Source organism: Rhinopithecus roxellana, chromosome 8, assembly GCF_007565055.1.
Source record: "Rhinopithecus roxellana isolate Shanxi Qingling chromosome 8, ASM756505v1, whole genome shotgun sequence".
NCBI classification, from domain to species: Eukaryota; Metazoa; Chordata; class Mammalia; order Primates; family Cercopithecidae; genus Rhinopithecus; species Rhinopithecus roxellana.
Window position 1 is genome coordinate 111,520,509 of NC_044556.1, and position 23,071 is coordinate 111,543,579.

At 43.4% G+C, this 23,071-nt stretch overlaps 1 protein-coding gene and 1 pseudogene across 4 annotated transcripts in view; one reads left to right on the forward strand and one right to left on the reverse strand.

Moving 5' to 3' along the window:
- The window catches only part of ZNF670 (zinc finger protein 670), a 74,447-nt gene that overhangs the window by 1,607 nt on the left and 49,769 nt on the right, over nucleotides 1–23,071 (reverse strand). For all 4 annotated transcript variants that reach the window (XM_030935442.1, XM_030935441.1, XM_030935443.1 and 1 more), the window contains 2 exons: nucleotides 1,051–1,177; nucleotides 308–368 (listed from right to left, as the gene is read on the reverse strand). In XM_030935442.1, the coding sequence (XP_030791302.1) occupies nucleotides 308–368; nucleotides 1,051–1,177 (188 nt within the window). The remainder of the gene's footprint in view (nucleotides 1–307; nucleotides 369–1,050; nucleotides 1,178–23,071) is intronic.
- Nucleotides 2,988–23,071, forward strand: part of LOC104681149 — a 41,944-nt pseudogene continuing 21,860 nt past the window's right edge.

Sequence of the window (23,071 nt, forward strand, 5' to 3'; positions counted from 1 at the left end):
AGTTCACTGCAACCTCCGTCTCCCAACTCCAAGCAATTCTCCTGCCTTAGCCTCCTGAGTAGCTGGGATTACAGGCACCGACCACCACACCCAACTAATTTTTGTATTTTTAGTCGAGATGGGGTTTCATCATATTGGTTAGGCTGGTCTCGAACTCCTGACCTCATTATCCACTCGCCTCAGCCTCCCAAATTGCTGGGATTACAGGCATGAGCCACCGCGCCCAGCTGTTTTGTCTGTTTTAAAAACTTATGACATGCTAAGATTCCCTCAACGGGCATTTTTTGTTCTTGTGAATGCAAATTACCTTAGATTTCTCCCAGGATTTTTGAAGTCTTCTTGGATATTCTGGTCTTCCAATTTGTTTCCTAAAATGTACATCCATAAGATTATTACAAATGATTAGAAACTTAAAAAATTGCTCGACTCAAGGTTCACTATACACGGTGACCATGTCTAATTTTTTTCACCAAAGTATTCCCTTTCCACATGCCAAATCAGGAAACATTCATGACAAAGAAACACTTGCTTTTTCTTTTCTTTCTTTTTTTCTTTTTTTTGACTTTTTTTTTTTTTTCCTTTTTGTGGAGAACGGGGTCTCGCTGTATTACCCAGGCAGGTCTCGAACTCCTGGGCTCAAGCTATCCTCCCGCCTCTGCCTCCCTGAGAGCTGGGATTACAGGCGTGAGCCACCGCGCCCGGCTTTTTTTTTTTTTTGAGACAGAGTCTTTCTTTGTTGGCCTGGCTGGAATGCAGTGGCTCAATCTCGGCTCACTGCAACCTCCACTTCCCAGGTTCCAGCAATTAACCTGTCTCAGCCTTCTGAATAGCTGGGATTACAGGCACTTGCTACCACGCCTGCTAATTTTTGTATTTTTTTAGTAGAGATGGGGTTTCGCCATGTTGGCCAGGCTGGTCTCGAACTCCCGACCTCAGGTGATCCGCCCGCCTCGGCCTCCCAAAGTGCTGGGATTACAGGTGTGAGCCACCGTGCCCAGCCAAAACACTTGTTTTCTAATCAACTACATGAGAAAGTGTTGTTATTCTTACCTACAGAAGCCAGGTTCCTAAAGATTTCTTGCATCACATCTCTGTAGAGATTCTTTTGAGAAGGATCCAGCAAAGCCCACTCCTCCTGGGTAAAGGCCACAGCCACATCTTCAAATGACACTGAATCCTAGAATATCACACATATGCGGAGAGGAGGATGGCTTAGAGAGACATGAAGAATCTATACTCATCTCATAAAATTGTAACATAATTCTGCAGACTTCAAACATTTCTTCCACGACTTGGTCATCAGAACTTTACTCTCTGTCTACACTTACTGCTTCCCACTCAACATTCTTCATGCTAATATGAACTATTCAGAAAGTCAACAGCACAGTAGGAACACCTTTCTCATTGGCAGGTGTAGGGAATAAACTGTGCCGTAAGAAATGAGGTCACCCCTAATTTCTATGTGTAGATTTTATCTTGAGGGCCTCTTATAAAAAGTCATGCTATCTGTTGTGTATAACAGTTAGCGTTAAGTCTTAACTGTTTACAAAGTCTGACCTTTCGGTGTGAGAAAATAGGTTTTTTTGAGGGATCTCATCACCCTATGTGAACAATATGTAAACAGTCTCATGCAAACAATATATTATTCGCTGAACTCCAGCTTTGTTTTGTTTCTGAAAGCCTACTACTTTACTCCATTCCTGCAGTGGTGCCTAGGGGATCCGCTCTGGAAAACACTCTGAGCATTACGTCTCTAATGAGCATTCTTGGTAAACAATATTTCTCATACGCTGTTATAACTTGTTAATTGGAGAAATGAGGCATCAACGTGATTATAATAAGAAAATATTTGGGCCTGGTGCGGTGGCTCACACCTGTAATCCCCACACCCAGCCTCCATAAGAGTATTTCTTTTTTTCTTGCTGATTTGAGTTTCTTATAGATTCTAGATATCAGTACCTTACCGGATGCACAGATTGTGCATCAGGCACTAGCATGTGTGCAACATAATGACACAGGAAATCACCAAATAAACCTTTTTGTTTTAATTCCATTCATACTCATTTATAGAAAGTTCCAGTAAAGCAAAATGGAACAGAAAAATTACAGATGATAAAATGCAAAAAAAAAATAGCCAAAGAATCACAACAGTGGCCAACTAAGAGACGAGTTCAGGTGGAAATTACCAGAAAACTCCTAAGGACTGTACGGGGCCCAGTGAAGAACCAAAGTTGCTTCCGCTGTTATTACTAAAACTCCTGACACATGTTTTACTCATTCTTACTACATTTCATAGCAGAAAACTTAAAAATTAATTAAAATCTAAAAGAACGCAATTTTTCTGTTTCTTTGCCTTATAACATGGTGATCTGAGTTGTGGTTTACAGATTTCACAGAAATAAGTAAATCGAGCAGCACAGCTCACAGTGCTAGCCGCTTAGTGAGCAGCTAAAGTACATACCAGATCCCAGGCGGCAGAGCCGATTAGCAAGTCACTGCAAGAGAAGACAGAACCACAGGGTGGTGGGCAATGTCTGAACATTCCGCTAGTGGTACCAAGTGCGATGGTCAAGTGCAGAGATGTGTTTGCAGAGGGTAGGAAATTATTACTCAGAAAATTGACCCTTGTGGATCCATCAGGTCAGGCCTTTCAAGGTGGTTTGATATGGTTTGAATGAGGAAGAAAAGGAGCCAGGCCTGTGTTTTCTGTTGAGAGTAGGTGGAAAGCTAGGGTGAGAATTCAGTTTCAAGGTAAAAGATTTACATGGTTTCAATCTGCTGCCAAAACCCAGAGAGAGCACCCAGGCTTGTTTTCACCATATCCTGATGTGAGGTCAGAAGTAGAACAAAGAAAGTTTAGGATTAAAAGTTGACAGCAGTCAATTAAAAGAAAAAGATGCAGACAGACACTTCTGATTTCCAGTCGAGCAAGTAGGCATAAAAGGCAATGGTCAAGCTTCCTGGGTTGAGTTCTGAGCTCCACGAAAATGTCTGACCCCACCAAGCTGCCTGAGCTATTTAAATGTTATTACCAGAGGCTCTTTCCCTATTCTCTGTACTGTAACTGGCTCAACTACAGCAGAGTGGTAAAGAATTACTCCCAACACTGTAAATTTTCATTCACATTGAAAGATGACATTTACATTCGATACCAATCCTTCAACAACCAGAGTGATCTGGAAAAGGAGATGCAGAAAATGAATCCATACAAGATTGATATAGGCACAGTATATTCCCACAGACCCAATCAACACAATACAGTGGATCTGGGAGCTTTCCAGGCTCGGGAAAAAGAATTGGTGTTTGACACTGACATGACAGACTATGACAATGTGAGGAGATGCTATAGTTCTGCAGATACATGTTCTAAGTCCTGTATCCTCATGACAACGGCCATATGCATCACTGACACAGCACTGAGGGAGGACTCTGGATTTAAGCATCGTCTCTGGGTATATTCTAGAAATAGGGGTGTATATTGTTGGGTCTGTGATAAATCAGAAAACTGTCTTCGGTGGTACATTCTGGGATAGTTGAGTATCTGAGCCTTGTAAAGCACGGTCAAGATGTTAAAAAGAAAGTTCAACTAACTGAAAAAATTCACCCTTTTGTCAGAAAATCTATAAACATAATAAAAAAAAAAACTTTGAAGACTATGCCTTGGTTAATCAAGATATTCTCTTGTTATTCAAAAATAACAAAAGCTGGGATAAGATTTTAGCCCTTGTTCCTCAAACAATTCAGCATGAACTTCAACAAAGCTTCCAAAAGTCTCACAATTCACTTCAGCACTGGGCGCACCAGCAGACGTCAGAACAACATCAAAAATGAAAATGTGGACCTGGCTGGAGTGGGAGATTATGCTCCAGGACTGTTTCCACGACGGGGTATCAATGTCAGCAAAGAAATCAATCATTTACCGAAGAGCCCTTTTAGCGTTCATCCCAAAACAGGTCGCATTTCTGTGCCTACTGATTTGCAGAAAGTGGATCGGTTTGATCCACTTACTGTTCCAACCATAAGCTTCATCTGCCATGAACTGGATGCCTCTTCCACTAATGAAGAGGAAAAAAGGAGAATTAAGCTGAATCTGATATTAAACATAGAACCAGAGATGGTAAGACCAGTCTGGTACCTTATGTGACAGTTTTTGAACAATTTCTTGAAAACCTGGGTAAACCCTGAAAAAGAGAACTTAAGAAGAGTGATTTACAAAAAGATTTCAGAAGACAATGCTCCTCAAACCAATGTGGGTATCTTCTGCCTTCAACCAAGGATCAAATGCTCCAAGAGCCATTTAACAAACACAGCAGAACCACATATGTGTCTTAATGCTCAAAGTAAATTTTCCTTTGCTCGAGAAATAATTTATGTTGAAAAGATTTCCTGAGGCCACCAAAGGAGAGTGTCAAGGTTCATGGAAGGAGCAATAAAAGGAGAAATAATTGAAAAAAAAAACAAAACAAAACCCAAAAACCAAAGGCAACATTCAGGCTATTATTAAAGAGTCTTTAACAGATGGTGGTAAGGTAGCGCAGAATATGGAGCACTTACACACTGCTGGTGGGAATGCAAATTAGTTCAGCCATTGTGAAAAGCAGTTTGAAGGTTTCTCAAAAAACTTAAAACAGAACTACCATTTGACCCAGCAATCCCATTACTGCATACAGACCCAAAGGAATACAAGTTGTTCTACCAAGAAGACACATGCACCGGTATGTCCATCACAGCACTATTCACAATGTCAAAGACACAGAATCAATCTAAACGCCCATCAATAGTGGACTGGATTTTTTAAAAAGTGGTACATATACACCATGGAATACTATGCAGCTATAAGAAATTAAATCATGTCCTTTGCATAAACATGGCTACAGCTGGAGGCCCTTATCATAAACAAATTAACGTATTAACAGAAAACCAAATACCACATGTTCTCATTTATAAATGGAAGCTAACTGTTGAGTATACATGGACACAAAGATGGGAGCAATAGACACTGGGGCCTACCTGAGGGGGAGAATGGGAGGAAAGTAAGAGTCAAAAAACTACCTATCAGGCACTGTGCTCACTATCTATGTGACAAAATCATTTGCGCAGCAAAACAGAAACATGAAATTTACTCATGTAACAAATCTGCGTATGTACCCCCAGAACACAAAAGTTAAAAAAAAAAAACAATGTTCACATTCACAATAAAAGGCAAATAAATTTAACGAAACAACTCTAAGATTAACCATTAAAGAACTGAGTTCCCAGTAAAAACTACCAAGCAAAATATAGAGAGACCGAGAGGCACATCCAGAGAATCAACAAGTTGATGAGAAAACCGTAAGGATCTTCTGTGAGTAGCAGTACATGTATAGGAAAAACCAAACTGAAATTGGTGAGCTGCTCAAGCTTGAGGACCTCTCCTGGGTGCCCAGGCTTAGGGATCCCCACTAATGTATGAGTTTTACATGCAGAAACATTACCAGTTGATATGGTTTGGCTGTGTGGTTCCTTCAGATCTCATGTTTAAACGTGACCTCCAATGTTGGAGGTGGGCCTAGGGGAAGGCATTTGGGTCATGGAGGCAGACATCTCATAAATGACTCAGTGCTGTCCCTGAAGTAATGAGTTCTCTGTTGGTTCACAGGAGAGCGGGGTATTTAAAAGAGGCTGGAACTTCTTCCTCCTCCTCACTCTTCCTCCCTCTCTCACCATGTGGCTTGCCTGTTCCCCCTCTGCCTTCCCTCTGAGGCATCACCAGAAGCCAAGCAGCTGCTGGTGCCACGCTTGTGCAGCCTGCAGAACCGTAAGTCAAATAAACCTATTTTCTTTAAAACTACCCTGTCTTAGGAATTACTTTATACCAACGGAAAAATGGGATAATACAGAAAATTGGCACTGAGGAGGGAGGTGTTGCTATAAAGATACCTGAAAATGTGAAAGCAGCTGTGTAACTGGGTAAGAGGCAGAAGCTGGAAGACTTTCAAGAGCTCAGAAAAAGACAGGGAGATAAGGAAAGTCAGAACTTTTTAGAGAGCGATTCAATGATTGAAAGCAAAATGCTGACAGAAATATGGCCAGTGAAAGCCAGGCCAATGAGGCCTTAGGCGGAAATGAGAAAGTCTTGGGGAGCTTGAGCAAAGGTCACCCATGTTATGCCCCAGCAAAGGCTTGGCTGCATTGTGTCCATGGCCTAAGCATTTGCAGGAGGTGTAATTAGGAGTGATAGCTGGGAGTCTCCAGGGGCAGACATTCCCAAGCAGCAAAGGATTCAAGAGGTGGCATGGTTGCTTCTCTGCTCCCACAATCAGAAGTGATTTAAAGTTGAAACGTGATTAAAAGAGAAGCAGAGCATACAAGTTTGGAAAACGTGCAACCTGGCCCTGTGGTGAAGAAGGAATCCAAGCAGCCTGTGGAGCAGTGACTTGGAAGAGAGAGTTGCACAACTAAAGGGGAACCAGGTACCAGCAGCCACGGCGCTAAGAAAGACCTGTGATGCAGCCGGGCGCGGTGGCTCAAGCCTGTAATCCCAGCACTTTGGGAGGCCGAGACAGGCGGATCACGAGGTCAGGAGATCGAGACCATCCTGGCTAACACGGTGAAACCCCGTCTCTACTAAAAAATACAAAAAAAAAAAAAACTAGCCGGGCGTGGTGGCGGGCGCCTGTAGTCCCAGCTACTCGGGAGGCTGAGGCAGGAGAATGGCGTGAACGCAGGAGGCGGAGCTTGCAGTGAGCTGAGATCTGGCTACTGCACTCCAGCCTGGGCGACAGAGCGAGACTCTGTCTCAAAAAAAAAAAGAAAGAAAAAAAAAAAAAAAAGAAAGACCTGTGATGCATTTCAGGAAACTGTGGCAGCCCCTCTCGCCACAGGCCCAGGGGCCTACAAGGAAAAAGTCTGGGGTACCAGGCCGAAGGCATCACTGCCCTGTGCAGCCTTAGGACACTGCTCCTTGCATTCCAGTAGCTCTGGTTCCAGCTCTGGCTAAAAAGGCCCCATATACCACTTGGGCCACGGCTCCGGAGGGCACAAGCCATAAGCCTTGGTGCCTTCCACTTAGTGTTAAGTCTGCAGGCGCATAAAATGCAAGAGTTAAGGAGGCTTGGTAGCTTCACCTACATTTCAGATGTATCAGGAATGCAGGTGCCCAGGTGCCCAGGCAGAAGCCTGACACAGGGGAGGAACCCCCACAGGCAGCCTCTACTAGGGCAGTGCCAGGAGAAACGTGAGGATGAAGCCCCCACACAAGAGTCCCCACTGTGGCACTGCCTAGCGGAGCTGTGGAAACAGACCCCAGAATGGTACAGCCACAAGCAGCATGCACCTGAGCCTGGAAACACTGCAAGCATTAGACTCTAATATGTCAGAAGTCACATGGGCTGCACCCAGCGAAGCCACAGGAGTGAGGATGCCCAAGGCTTTGGGAGCCCAATCCTGGCATCAATATGCCCAGGATGTGCAACATGGAGTCAAGGAAGATTTATTTGGAGCTTTAAGGGTTAATGTCTGCCCTGCTGGATTTCAGGGCCTGTTACCCTTTCTTTTGGCAAATCTCTCCCTTTAGCCAATACCTGTGCCACCACTGTATCCTGGAAGTAAATAACTTTTTTTCTTTTTAATCTTACAGGCTCACTGGTGAAAGAAACTTTCCTTGAGTCTAAGATGAGAATTTGAACTTTTGAGTTGATGCTGGCAAGAGTTAAGACTTTGGGGAACAGGCTGGGTGCAGTGGCTTATGCCTGTAATCCCAGCTACTGGGGAGGCTGAGGCAGGAGAATTACTTGAACCTGGGAGGCGGAGGTTGCAGTGAGCCAAGATTGCACCACTGCACTCCAGCCTGGGGGACAAGAGCAAAACTGGGTCTTGGAAAAAAAAAAAGAAAAAGACTTTGGGGAACTATTAAAAAGGGATGAGTTTTGCAAAGTGAGACGACATAAGATTTGGGGTGCAAGGGGTGAAATTAGGTTTAAATGCATGTGTCCATGAAGTCTTGCGTTGAAATGTAACCTTCAGTGTTGGAGGAGGGCCTAGGGGGAGGTGTTTGGGTCACGGGGGTTGAACCTTCATGAATGACTTGATGCTGTTTTCATGGTACTGAGTGAATTCTCACTCTACTAGTTCACATGGGAGCTGGTTGTTTAAAACAGCCTGAAATCTCGTCTCTCTCAGCATGTGACATACATGCCCCCTCTGCTTTTGGCCATAAGTAAAAGCTTCCTGAGGCCTCACCACAAACCAAGCAGATGCTGGTGCCACACACGTACAGTTTGCAGAACTGTGAGCCAAATAAACTTCTTTTCTTTATAAATGACCCAGTCTCAGATTTTCCTTTATAGTAATGCAAAACAGACTAATACACCAATGAAGATCACGGAAAAATCAGTCTCAGATTCCAGAAGGAGGAGAAAGAAAGTAGACATTTTTATTCAGGCCCAAATAATTATCTTCTTAATATTTCTGCATGCAAAATAAACAATTTCTCAAAGGCCTAACCAAATGAAATTTTACCAGAGCTAAACATGCTGTGGTAAGAGAAATACCCAACTCCATCCTCCTCTTATCACCTCTATTTAACATGGTAAAGAAGGTGCTACCGGGAAATCAGTTAGAAAAAAAAATTCCAGAATTTACAAAGCGGATATAGACAGTACCCAGACATGCACCGCAACTGCACATACAGGTGGGGACACCCACACACAGACACACAAGCTCACTAACCCTCAGAGGCAATGGCCCAAAGTCACCACTGGATTCTGAGAGAGACACAACCAGCTCAGGCCTCTGATCTCTTCACCGCCTTTCCCTCTCTTTTTAGCAAGACCATCCTCTGAATTATTTTGTATGTTACTTGTATCTTTCCTCTTCTGTTTCCTAGAATGTCAGCCTCAAGTGGACAGCGATGTTTATTGAGTTTGATTCACTGTCACACTTATTAAAAGGTCTGTTACACAGCAAGACATTAATACCTGATAAATCATGGCTCTCAGACATACAAACACACATACACACTGCTTTTACAAAGACCTTATAATCAGCTCACTCTCACTTAAGTTTCACAAAGTGAATTGTTCTCAACTCCATTCATGTCATAGAGAAGATATCTCCTAGAAGCCAAACCAATTCCAAAAGGTTTACTCACATGAGTTAAAAATATAGATCTACATATGGTAAACCCTGTCTTTACTAAAAAAGATATAAAATTAGCCGCGAGTGGTGGCGGGCACCTGTAATCCCAGCTACTCGGGAGGCTGAGGCAGTAGAATCGCTTGAACCCGGGAGGCGGAGGTTGCAGTGAGCTGAGATCACGCCATTGTACTCCAGCCTGGGCACCAGGGCGAGACTCCATCTCAAAAAATATATATAAAATATAAATAAATAAATATGTTCACACAAAAACCTTCACAAGGACGTTTATGGCACCATTATTTGTAATTTTCAGAAGTTGGCAACAACCAAGATGATGTGCTCACCAAAGTCAGAGGTAAAACACACAAAACTAAATTCCACTTCTATACTTGAAATATATGAAAATTCGAGTAAAGGAAACAAATCATTTACAATAGCACATAAAGAATAAATACACAGAAATAAACTTAAAAGAAGTAGTACAAAACTTCTACTCTAAAAACAACAAACCTTGTTGAAAAAGTTGACGATCTAAATGAATGGAAACTCATCCCATGTTCATAGCTCAATAGGCTTAGTATTATTAAGATGGTTATATTCCCCAGAACACTCCATGTATTTAATACAATCCATGTCAGATCTCCAGGCAACTACATTGTAAAAATTGAAAACTTGATGCTCAAGTTCATATGGAATTGCAAAGGACTCAGAAAACCACAACAATCTTGCAAAAAAGCAAAGTATGACAACTCACACTTTACAATTTCAAAACTGCTTCAAAGTAACACTAAACAAGATAGACTGTTGAAATGGCACAAAGAAAATCATATAAATCAATGAAATACATCAGAGAGTCTAGTAAGAAAGAAGGCAGCAAAATGACAGAGCAAGCATAGCCAAACACCTGTCCCTCCCCAAAATATTTAACAACAGGCAGAATTGTTAAAAACTTCTCAAAACTCTTAAAAGCCATCAAAGGCTTTGTAGCAAACATGCAAATACAGAATAAAACACAAAAACAAAAAGCAAAAAACCACAATGCCAAAAGCAGGAAAGCCTGATCAAGATTTTACTTTTCCTTGCTCCAATCCCTCTCCAACGTGGTGCCAGTCTTGAAGACAAAATCACAAGTTTGCAGTGTGGAACCTTGGTCATTGGTTTTATAGGGAGTAGAGATGAAATATACAAATTACTGCATAGTTATGATACAATTTGGCTGGAGGCTGCCAAATCTCTAAAACAAGACTCTCTTCTCTGTTCCAAGTAAGGCAGAAAGCAATCTGTGTGAAAAACCGGAAAGAATTACGTAAACAAAAAGTATGCTGCCACCTGAAACAAGAGATTGTGCCTGACACATACAATATAGACCACCTACAACCCAGGAAAAAGCTGGAGTAAAAATTTCTTTCAGAGAGTAGAGTACTAAAAACACAGGTATCCTAGGGAATTCAGGAAACTGTGTGTCTGCCCAGAAGAACACATAACGTTTAGAAAAGACCTGAGAAAACCTTATTTTTAGCACCAGATAATCTTTCTTTTGTGCTGTTTTTAACTTCAGTAGGTTTTGGGGGAGCAGGTGGTGTTTGGTTACATGGGTAAGTTCTTTTGTGGTAATTTCTGACATTTTAGTATGCCCATCAACCAAGCAGTGTACACTGTACCCAATGTGCAGTCTTTTATCCCTAACTCCCACCCATTCTTTCCCTGAGATCCCAGAGTCCATTACGTCATTCTTTTTTTTTTTTTGAGACGGAGTCTCGCTCTGTCGCCTAGGTTGGAGTGCAGTGGTGATCTCGGCTCACTGCAAGCTCCGCCTCCCGGGTTCACGTCATTCTCCTGCCTCAGCCTCCCGAGTAGCTGGGACTACAGGCGCCCGCCACCACGCCTGGCTAATTTTTTGTATTTTTAGTAGAGACGGGGTTTCACCGTGTTAGCCAGGATGGTCTCGATCTCCTGACCTTGTGATCCACCCGCCTCGGCCTCCCAAAGTGCTGGGATTACAGGCTTGAGCCACCACAGCTGGCTGATTACATCATTCTTAGGTCTTTGCATCCTCATAGCTTAGCTCTCACTTACAAATGAGAACATACAATGTTTGGTTTTCCATTCCTGAGTTACTTCACATAGAATACTGTTTCCAATTCCATCCACGTTGCTGCAAATGCCATTATTTTGTTCCTTCTATGGCTTAGTATTCCATGGAGTGCGTGTGTGCGTGTCTCCACTCAATGACTGATGGGCATCTGGGCTGGCTCTATATTTTTGCAATTGAGAATTATGCTGCTATAAACGTGTGTGCAGAGTGTCTTTTTCATATAATTTCTTTCCTCTGGGTAGATGCCTCGTAGTGGGATTGCTAGATCAAATGATAGATAAACTTTTAGTTCTGTAAGGAATCGCCACAGTTTTCCATAGCGGTTGTACTAGTTTACATTCCCACCAGCAGCGTAAAAGTGTTCCCTTTTTACCACGTCCCCACCAACATCTATTATTTTTTCATTTCTTAATTTTGGCAAATTCTTGCCGGAGTAAAATGGTATTGCATTGTGGTTTTGATCTGCATTTCCTTGATCATTAGTGATGTTGAGTATTTTTTCATACACTTGTCGGCCATCTGTATATCTTCTTTGGAGAACTGTCTATTCATATCCATTGTCCACTTCGATAAGATTTCTTTTTTTTTTTTTTTTTTTTTGAGACGGAGTCTCGCTCTGTCACCCAGGCTGGAGTGCTGTGGCCGGATCTCAGCTCACTGCAAGCTCCGCCTCCCAGGTTCACGCCATTCTCCTGCCTCAGCCTCCCAAGTAGCTGGGACTACAGGCGCCGCCACCTCGCCCGGCTAGTTTTTTGTAGTTTTTAGTTGAGACGGGGTTTCGCCGTGTTAGCCAGGATGGTCTCGATCTCCTGACCTCGTGATCCGCCCGTCTCGGCCTCCCAAAGTGCTGGGATTACAGGTTTGAGCCACCGCGCCCGGCCTCGATAAGACTATTTCTTTTTTTCTTGCTGATTTGAGTTTCTTATAGATTCTGGATATCAGTACCTTACCGGATGCACAGATTGTGAAGATTTTCTCCCACTCTGTGGGTTGTCTGTTTACTCTGCTGATTATTTCTTTTGCTGTGCAGAAGATTTTTAGTTTAATTAAGTCCCATCTATCTTTGTTTTGTTGCATTTGTTTTGGGGTTCTTGGTAATGAACTCTGCCTAAGCCAAGGTCTAGAAAAGTTTTTCTATGTTATCTTCTAAAATTTTGACAGTTCTATATCATAAATTTAGGTGTTTAATCCATCTTGAGTTGATTTGCAAGGTGAGAGAAAAGGATCCAGTCCCATTCTTCTACATGTGGCTTGCCAATTATCCCAGCACCTTTTTTTTTTTTGAGGTGGAGTTTCACTCTTGTTGCCCAGGCTGGAGTGCAATGGGACAATCCTATCTCACCACAACTTCCGCCTCCCGGGTTCAAGCAATTCTCCAGCCTCAGCTGCCCAAGTAGCTGGGATTACAGGCGTGCGCCACCACGCCTGGCTAATTTTGTATTTTTAGTAGAAATGGGGTTTCACCTTGTTGGTCAGTCTGGTCTCGAACTCCTGACCTCAGGTGATCCACCCACCTCAGCCTCCCAAATTGCTGAGATTACAGGCATGAGCCACCGTGCCCGGCCTACCATTTGTTGAATAGGGTGTCCTTTCCCCACTTTATGTTTTTGTTTGGTTTGTGGAAAATCATTTGGCTGTTTAAGTATTTGGCTTCATTTTTGGGTTTTCTATTCTGTTCCATCAGTCTATGTGCCTACTTTTATAAAAGTACCATGCCGGCCGGGCGCGGTGGCTCAAGCCTGTAATCCCAGCACTTTGGGAGGCCGAGACGGGCGGATCACGAGGTCAGGAGATCGAGACCATCCTGGCTAACATGGTGAAACCCCGTCTCTACTAAAAAATACAAAAAACTAGCCGGGCGACGTGGCGGGCACCTGTAGTCCCAGCTACTCGGGAGGCTGAGGCAGGAGAATGGCGTAAACCCAGGAGGCGGAGCTTGCAGTGAGCTGAGATCCGGCCACTGCACTCCAGCCTGGGCGGCAGAGCGAGACTCTGTCTCAAAAAAAAAAAAAAAAAAAAAAAAAGTACCATGCCGTTGGGACAATAGCCTTGTAGTACAGTTTGAAGTTGGGTAAATGCGATGCCTCCAGATTTGTTCTTTTCACTTCATCTTGCTTTGGCTATGTGACCTCTTTTTTGGTTCCACATGAATTTTAGAATTATTTTTTCTACTTCTGTGAAGAATGATAATGCTGTTTTCATGGAAATTGCATTGAATGTGTAGACTGCTTTTGGCAGTATGGACGTTTTCACAATACTGATTCTACCCATCCATGAGCACGGGATGTGTTTCCATTTATTTGTGTCACCTGTGATTTCTTTCAGCCGCGTTTTGTGGTTTTCCTCATAGAGGTCTTTCACCTCCTTGATTAGGTATCATCCTCAAGGTTTTTTGTTTGGTTTTGTTTTATTCTTTCAGCTGTCAAAAAAGGTTGAGTTCTTTCTCTTTATTTTTTGAGACAGAGTCTTGCTCTGTCACCCAGGCTGGAGTGCAGTGGCACAATCTCGGCTCACTGCAAGCTCCGCCTCCCAGGTTCATGCCATTCTCCTGCCTCAGCCTCCAGAGTAGCTGGGACTACAGGCACCTGCCACCATGCCCAGCTAATTTTGTTTTTTGTATTTTTAGTAGAGACAGGGTTTCACCATGTTAGCCAGGATGGTCTCGATCTCCTGACCTCGTGATCTGCCCTCCTTGGCCTCCCAAAGTGCTGGGATTACAGGCTTGAGCCACCACGCCTGGCCAAAAAAGGTTGATTTCTTGATTTGATTCTCAGCATGGTCACTGCTGGTAATAGCATTGCTATGATTTGTGTACATTGATTTTGTACCCTGAAATTTTAATGAATTTATTTATCAGATATAGGAGCTTTCTGGGTGAGTCTGTAGGATTTTCTAGGTATATGATCATATCATCAACAAACAGTGACAGTTTTACTTCCATCATGCCGTTCTAACAATCTCCCCAATCTTAACTCATTCCAGCATTATCCCTTAAGTCCAAGTCCCAAAATCTCATCTAACACAAAGCAAGTTCCTTCCATCTATGAGCCTGTCAAATCAGAAGGAAGTTAGTTACTACCTAGATAAAACGGAGGTAGAGGCATTGGGTAAATATACCTGTTCCAAATGGAAGAAATGGGCCAAAACAAAGGGGCTACAGGCCCCATACAAGTCCAAAATCCAGTGCAGCAATAAAATCTTAATGCTCCAAAATGATCTCCTTTGATTCCATGGCTCACGTCCAGGTCATGCTGATGCAATAGGTGGGCTTCCATGGCCTTGGGCAGCTCCACCCCTATGACTTTGCAGGGTACAGCCCCATTCCTGGCTGCTTTCACAAGGTGGCATTGTCTGTGACTTTTCCAGGTACACACTGTAAGCTGTCAGTGGATCTACCATTCTGGGTCTGCAGGATCATGGCTCTCTTCTCATAGCTCCACTAGGCAGTGCCGCAATGGGAGCCTTGTGTGGGAATTCCAACCCCACATTTCCCTTCCACACTGCCTTAGCACAGATTCTCTACGTGGGCTATGCCACTGCAGCAAAATTCTGCCTAGGCGTCTGTGTATTTTCATACATCCTCTGAAACTGGTAGAGGTTCCCAAACCGCAATTCTTAACTTGGCTTTGTGTGGGGATTCCAACCCCACATTTCCCTTCCACACTGCCTTAGCATAAGTTCTCTATGTGGGCTAGGCCACTGCAGCAAAATTCTGCCTAGACGTCTGAGCATCTCCATACATCCTCTGAAATCATGGCAAAGGTTCCCAAACCTTAATTCTTAATTTCTCTGCACCCACAGGCCCAACACCAAGTGAAAGCTGCCAAGACTTGGGGATTGAACCCTCTGAAGCAATGGCCTGAATTGTACATTGGTCCCTTTTAGCCACAGCTAGGACAAAGCACCAAGTCCCAAGACTACAAAAAGCAGCAAGGCTCTGAGGCCCGGATCATGAGACCATTTTTTTCTCCTATGCCTCCAAGCCTGTGATGGGAGGGACTGCCATGAAGACCTCTGACATATCCTAAAGACATTTTCCCCATTGTCTTGGCAATTAACATTTGGCTCCTCATTACTTATATAAATTTCTGCAGCTGGCTTAAATTTTTCCTCAGAAAATGAGTTTTCTTTTCTATCACATCGTCAGCCTGCAAATTTTCCAAACTTTTATGCTCTGCTTCCCTTTTAAACATAAGTTTCAATTCCACACCATCTTTTTTTGAATGCATAAAACTGAATGCTTTTAAGAGCACCCAAGTCACCTCTTGAATGCTTTGCTCCTTAAAAATTTCCTCTCCCAGATACCCAAAATCATCTATCTCAATTTCAAAGTTCTGCAGATCTCTAGGGCAGGGGCAAAATGCTGCCAGTCTCTTTGCTAAAGTATAGCAAGAGTCACCTTTGCTTCAGTTCCTAAGAAGATCCTCATTGCCATCTGAAACCACCTCAGCCTGGACTTAACTGTCCATATAACTATCAGCATTTTGGTCAAGGCCATTTAACAAGTCTCTAGAAAGTTCCAAAGTTGCCCACATCTTCCTGTCTCCTTCTGAGCCCTCCAAACTGTTCCAACCTCTGCCTGTTACCCAGTTCCAAAGTAACTTCCACATATTCAGGTATCTTTTTTTTTTTTTGAGACGGAGTCTCGCTCTGTCGCCCAGGCTGGAGTGCAGTGGCGCGATCTCCGCTCACTGCAAGCTCCGCCTCCCGGGTTCACGCCATTCTCCTGCCTCAGCCTCCTGAGTAGCTGGGACTACAGGCGCCGCTACCTCGCCCGGCTAATTTTTTGTATTTTTAGTAGAGACGGGGTTTCACCGTGTTAGCCAGGATGGTCTCGATCTCCTGACCTTGTGATCCGCCCATCTCGGCCTCCCAAAGTGCTGGGATTACAGGCGTGAGCCACCGCGCCCGGCCTCAGGTATCTTTATAGCACTACCCCACTCTCTACAGTACCAATTTACTGTATTAGTCCATTCTCACATTGCTGTAAGAAAATACCTGAAAGTGGGTAATTTGTAAGGGAAAGAGGTTTTTTTTTTTTTTTTTTGAGGCGGAGTCTTGCTCTGTCACGCAGGCTGGAGTGCAGTGGCCGGATCTCAGCTCACTGCAAGCTCTGTCTCCCGGGTTTACACCATTCTCCTGCCTCAGCCTCCCGAGTAGCTGGGTCTACAGGCGCCGCCACCTCGCCCGGCTAGTTGTTTTGTATTTTTTAGTAGAGACGGGGTTTCACCGTGTTAGCTAGGATGGTCTCGATCTCCTGGCCTTGTGATCCGCCCGCCTCGGCCTCCCAAAGTGCTGGGATTACAGGCTTGAGCCACCGCGCCCAGCCGGGAAAGAGGTTTAATTGACTGATAGTTCCACATAGCTGGGGAGGCCTCAGGAAATATAATCATGGCAGAAGGTGAAGGGGAAGCAAGGCACCTTCTTCACATGGTGGTAAGAAGAAGAATCACTGAAGGAGAAACTTGCCACTCATCAAACCATCAGATTTGGTGAGAACAATTACCTCCACCTGGTCTCTCAATTCAAGGTGAGATACTGGGTGGGGACACAGTCAAATCATATCGTCATTTCCATGCTGCTCCTTGTTATCGGTCTGTTTAGAGTTTCTATTTATTTCTTATTTAATCTAGGAGAGTTTCATAATTCCAGGAATTCATAAATCTCCTCTAGGTTTTCTAGTTTGTGCACACAAAGGTGTTGAAAGTAGCCTTAGTAATCTTTTGTATCTTTTTTGTATTGTTTGTAATATCTCCTGTTTCGTTTCCTTTTTTTTTTTTTTTTTTTTGAGATGGAGTCTTACTCTGTCACCCAGGCTGGAGTGCAGTGGCACAATCTCAGCTCACTGCCAGCTCCACCTCCCAGGTTAAGTGATTCCCCTCCCTCAGCCTCTTGAGTAGCTGGAATTACAGGAACGCACCACCACGCCCAGCTAATTTTTGCATTTTTAGTAGAGATAGGATTTCACCATGTTGGTCAGGCTGGTCTTGAACTCCTGAACTCACGAGCCGTCCACCTCGGCTTCCCAAAGTGCTGGGATTATAGGCATAAGCCACCATGCTCAGCCCTCCTGTTTCATTTCTAATTGAGCTTATTTAGATTTGCTCTCTTCTTTTCTTGGTTAATCTCATGAATGGTCTATAAATTTTGTTTATCTTTTGGAAGAACCAGCTTTTTGTTTCATTTATCTTTTGTAATTTTTGTTTCAATTTCATTTAGTTTTGCCCTGATCTTTGTTACTTCTCTTATTCTGCTGGGTTTGGGTTTGGTTTGTTATTGTTTCTCTAGTTCTTTCAGGTGTGACCTTAGATGGTCTATTTGTACTCGTTCAGACTTTTTAATGTAGGCATTTAATGATATAAACTTTTGTCTTAGCACCACCTTTGCTGTGTCTCAGAGGTTTTGATAGGTTGTGTCACTATTATCATTCCATTCAAAAAGTGTTTTTTTTTTTTTTTTTTTTTTTTTTTTGAGACGGAGTCTTGCTCTGTCGCCCAGGCTGGAGTGCAGTGGCCGGATCTCAGCTCACTGCAAGCTCCGCCTCCCGGGTTTGCACCATTCTCCCGCCTCAGCCTCCCGGGTAGCTGGGACTACAGGCACCCGCCACCTCGCCCGGCTAGTTTTTGTATTTTTAGTAGAGACGGGGTTTCACCGTGTTAGTAAGGATGGTCTCGATCTCCTGACCTCGTGATCCGCCCGTCTCAGCCTCCCAAAGTGCTAGGATTACAGGCGTGAGCCACCGCACCTGGCAAAAAGTGTCTAAGTTTCCATCTTGATTTCATTGTTGACCCAAGAGCCTGTCATCCAGGAGCAGATTATTTAATTTCCATGGTTTTGAGTGATCCTTTGGAGTTGATTTCCAATTATACTCCATTGTGGTCTAAGGGAGTACTTGATAGGATTTTGATTTTCTTAAATTTATTGAGACTTGTTTTGTGGCCTATCATAAGGTATACCTTCAAGAATGTTCCATGTGCTGAACAGAATGTATACACTGCAATTGTTGAGTAGAATATTCTGTAAATATCTGTTAAGTCCATTTGTTCTATGATATAGTCAAGACCATTGTTTTTTGTTGGCTTTGTCTTGACCTGTCTAGTGCTGTCGGTGGAGTACTGAAGTTCCCCACTGTTACTGTGTTGCCATCTATCTCAATTTTTATGTCTAGTAGTAACTGTTCTGTAAATTTGGGAGCTCCAGTGTTAGGTGCATATAGACTTAAGACTGTGATATTTTCCTGTTGGATTCATCTTTTTATCATTATATAAGGCTCTTCTTTCTCTTTTTTAATTGCTGTTGCTTTAAAGTTCGTTTTGTCTGATATAAGAATAGCTACTCCTGCTCCCTTCTGGTGTCCGTATGTATGGAGTATCTTTTTCCACATCTTTACCTTAAGCTTATGTGAGTCCTTATGTGTCAGGTGAGTCTCTTTAAGACAGCTGATACTTGGTTGGTGAGTCTCACTCTGTCACCCAAGCTGGAATGTAGTGGTGCAATCTCAGCTCACTGCAACCTCTGTCTCCTGGGTTCAAGCAATCCTCCTGCCTCAGCCTCCTATATAGCTGGGACTACAGGCACACACCACCACGCCCAGCTAATTTTTGTATTTTTAGCAGAGACGAGGTTTCACCATATTGGCCAGGCTGGTGTTGAACTCCTGACCTCGTGATCTGCCCGCCTCAGCCTCCAAAAGTGTTGGGATTACACGCATGAGCCACCATGCTCAGTGGTAAATTCTTATTCATTCCGCCATTCTGTATCTTTTAAGTGGAGGCATTTAGGCCATTTACATTCAACATTAATATTGAGATGTAAGGTACTCTTCTATTAATCATGCTACTAGTTGTTGCCTGAATACCTTTTTTTTTTCATTATGTTATTGTTTTATAGTCCTGTGAGTTTTATGCTTTAAGGAGGTTCTATTTTGGTATATTTTGAGGTTTTGTTTCATGATTCAGAACTCCTCTGAGCAGTTGTTGTAGTGCTGGTTTGGTAGTGGTGAAGTCTCAGTATTTGCTTGTCTGAAAATAATTTTATCTTTCCTTCATTTATGAAGCTTAGTTTCACTGGATACAAAATTCTTGGCTGACAATTATTTTGTTTAAAGAGGCTAAAGATAGAACCCCAATCTCTTTTAGCTTATTGGGTTTCTCTAAAAAACCTGCTGTTAATCTGATAGGTTTTCCTTCCTAGGTGACCTGATGCTTTCGCGTCACAGCTCTTCAGATTCTTTCCTTCTTCTTGATTTTAGATGACCTGATGAGGATGCATCTAGGTGATTACCTTTTTGTGATAAATTTTCCAGGTGTTCTTTAAGCTTCTTGTATTTAGATGTCTAGATCTCTAGCAAGGCCAGGGAAGTCTTCCTCAATTATTCCCTCAAATAAGAATTCCAAAATTTTAGTTTACTCTTCTTCCTGAGGAACACCAATTATTGCTAGGTTCGGAGGCTTTGTTCTTTTTTTTTTTTTTTTTTTTTTTGTCTTTGTTGCGTTAGGTTAATTTGAAAGCCTTGTCTTCAAGCTCTGAAGTTCTTTCTTCCGCTTGTTCACTTCTATTGTTGAAACTTACCAGTGTACTTCGCATTTCTCTAAGTGGGTCATTCATTTCCAGAAATTGTGATTGTTTTTCATTGATGATAGGTGTTTGGAGATTTTTCCGTCCATATCCTCTATTTTTTTTTTTTTAATTCCCTTAAATTGGTTTCCACCTTTCTCTGGTGCCTCCACGAGTAGCCTGATAATCAACCTTCTAAATTCTTTTCCTGGCAATTCAGAGATTTCTTCTTAGTTTGCATCCCCTGCTGGGGAGCTAGTGTGATTTTTGAGGGTGTTAAAGAACTTTGTTTTGTTATATTACCAGAATTGTTTTTCTGGTTCCTTCTCATTTGGGTAGACAATGTCACAGGAAAGATCTGAGGCTCAAGGGCTATGGTTCAGATTCTTCTGTCTCACAGGGTGATGACTTGGTGTGGAGCCCTCCCCCTTACCCTAGGGATGGGCTTCCTGAGACCCAGAAGGCAGTGATTGTTATTGTTCTTCTAGGTCAAGCCACCCAGTGGAGGTGCTGGACTCTGGGGTGGAACTGAGGAGTGTCTGCAAAGAGTCCTGTGATGTGATCTCTCTGGGTCCCTTGGCCTGGATACCAATACCTTCTTCACTGATGTAGCAGGGGAGTCAGGTGGACTCTGTGAGGGTCCTTGGTTGTAGTTTTGTGTGTGTGTGTGTGTGTGTGTGTGTGTGTGTGCATTGTTTTTCTTGAATGCTAATTATGCTAGCAACGAACTTGTCATGTGGACAGACTCAGAACCTCTGGTTAGCCAGGATGTTACAGGTGGTGGAATTAGCTGTTGTTTGCTTCTTTCTTGGAACAGGGTCATTCTGTTATGTGTTGCTGTAATGGCTTGCATTGGTTGGCCTCCAGCCAGGAGGTGGCACTTTCAAGAGAGCATCAGCTGCGGTAATATAGGGGGATACCAACTTGCCCTAAGGTCACCTGAATAAGTATTCAGGTTTCTCAGGTGATGGGTGGGGTCATAGAGTTCCCAAAAAATTATGTCTTTTGTCTTTGGCTACCAAGGTGGGTAGAGAAGAACCATCAGGTTAGGGCAAGGTTAGGTGTGTCTCAGCTCAGACTCTCCTTGGAAGAAGCTTGCTGAGGCCACTGTGGGAGATGGTGGTGTGGTATTCAGGCCAATGGAGTTGTTTCCAGGGGCACTATGGCTGCCTCTGCTGTATCATACAGGCTTCCAGGGAAGTCGGAGAAAGCCAGCAGTGACAGACCTCACCCAGTTCCCATGCAGCCAGAAAAGCCAGTCTCACTCTCACCATGCCTCACCACCAGCATCCGAGCTTATATCCAGGAAGCCAGTGAGCAGAGCTGAGATCTTGCCCCAGGCTACAAGCCTCCCCACTGAGAATGCAAGTAGGGCTTTTAGGCCCCACTCCATCCCATCTGCTGTGACTTCTGTCCCCGTATCCGCACTTCCCTTTCATTGACCCCCAGATTTTGCCCATGAAAGTTCATGCTCAGTTGAACTTATTATAAAGTTCAGGCTGGTGCAGTGGCTCATGCCTGTACTCCCAGCACTTGGGGAGGCTGGGGCGGGCAGATCACGAGGTCAGGAGATGGAGACCATCCTGGCTAACACCGTGAAACCCCATCTCTACTAAAAAATATATAAAAAATCAGCTGGGCGTGGTAGCGGGCGCCTGTAGTCCCAGCTACTCGGGAGGCTGAGGCAGGAGAATGGCGTGAACCCGGGAGGCGGAGCTTGCAGTGAGCCAAGATCGAGCCACTGCACTCTAGCCTGGGCGACAGAGCGAGACTCTGTCTCAAAAAAAAAAAAAAAAAAGAAAGAAAGAAAAAAAGAAAAGAAAAAGAAATTATTAAAAAGTTCAGCTGGAAGTTTCCTTCTCCCTGTGGTCTTTCCCCAATTCCCCTGGCAGCCCAGCCCAAGGACCCCTGTGGACAAAGTCAGAAATAGCTTCCCTGAGGACCCGGAGTGCCCACAGGGCTCTTCTCACTGGTTCTTCTGCCTTCATATCTCACTTGGCTCTCTAGATTTGTTTCAGCTCTAGGTAAGGTTAAATCCTTCTCCTGTGATCTGGATTTTCAGGTTCCTCTGTGAAGATGTGTGATCAGAGATAGGCCTTGCCCCCTCACACTATGGGCACTCACAGCTTTTCGGCTGTCTCATGGAGCTTGCAGTGGCAAGCCACTTCCTTCAAAAGGTCTGTGAATTCTTTTGGTTTACCCGGTATGTGCCTGTGGTGGTTCCTGGACCAAAAGTTCACACTGTGAGCCTCCACGTGCTGCTTCATCCATCTGAGTGGGAGCTGCAACTCAGCCCTGCCTCCCAGCTGCCATTTTCCCTGGTTATCCCTCAGCACTGGATAACCTTTAAGCTTACTTCAGCAAGAGTTAAAGGCTGAGACAGAGTTTTAAAATGCCTAGCTACACATTAATGAAATACCCCAGGAAATAGACATATACAAAACATGGGAAACTGATTTTTGTTTCTTCTCCTTCTTTTACAGCTCCCAGCATTCAAGGAAAGCTCTGCTAAAACACTGGCTATGCACAAGCTAAAAAAAGAAACTTCAGTGACTACATACAAAAAGTAGTAGTCTCCTCAAAAATACTTTGGACGAGTCTCTAGACAAATAACTACAGCCTTTAACAAAAATGGCAAACACTGGACAAGGGGGAGAAACTGATTTCCAGGGTTACTTCATTATAATATTCAAATTTCAACTTTTTACCAACAACAAAAACTTACAAAGAATACAGAGAAACAGAAAAATGTGGTATGTCAATGGGAAAAAATGATGAATTAAATCATCTCTGAGAACTTCAGACATTAGACTTACTAGACAAATACTTTTTAAATCAACTCTTATGTCCATAATATGTATGTGCCTAAGACAGAAGGTTAAAACACATAATGCAAAAACATTTAAAACAGCAAAGAAAAATAGAGATATCAAATATCATAGTTGATTTCTATGCAAACACCTCTATATGTAACTGACAGATAAAGAAGGCAGAAAATTAGCAGTACTATAGTTTAAACCAAGATTACATCTATCACATGTATTTTTTATTTGTAGAATGCAACAACAGCAGATCACACAAAAATTTGGCAGGATCAGGACAGGTGCAGTGGCTCACGCCTGTAATCCCAGCACTTTGGGAGGCTGAGGCAGGTGGATCACGATGTCAGGAGCTCAAGACCATCCTGGCTGACGTGGTGAAACCCCGTCTCTACTAAAAATACAAAAAAAAAAAAAAAAAAAAAAAATAAGCCAGGCGTGGTGGCAGGCGCCTGTAGTCTCAGCTACTCGAGAGGCTGAGGCA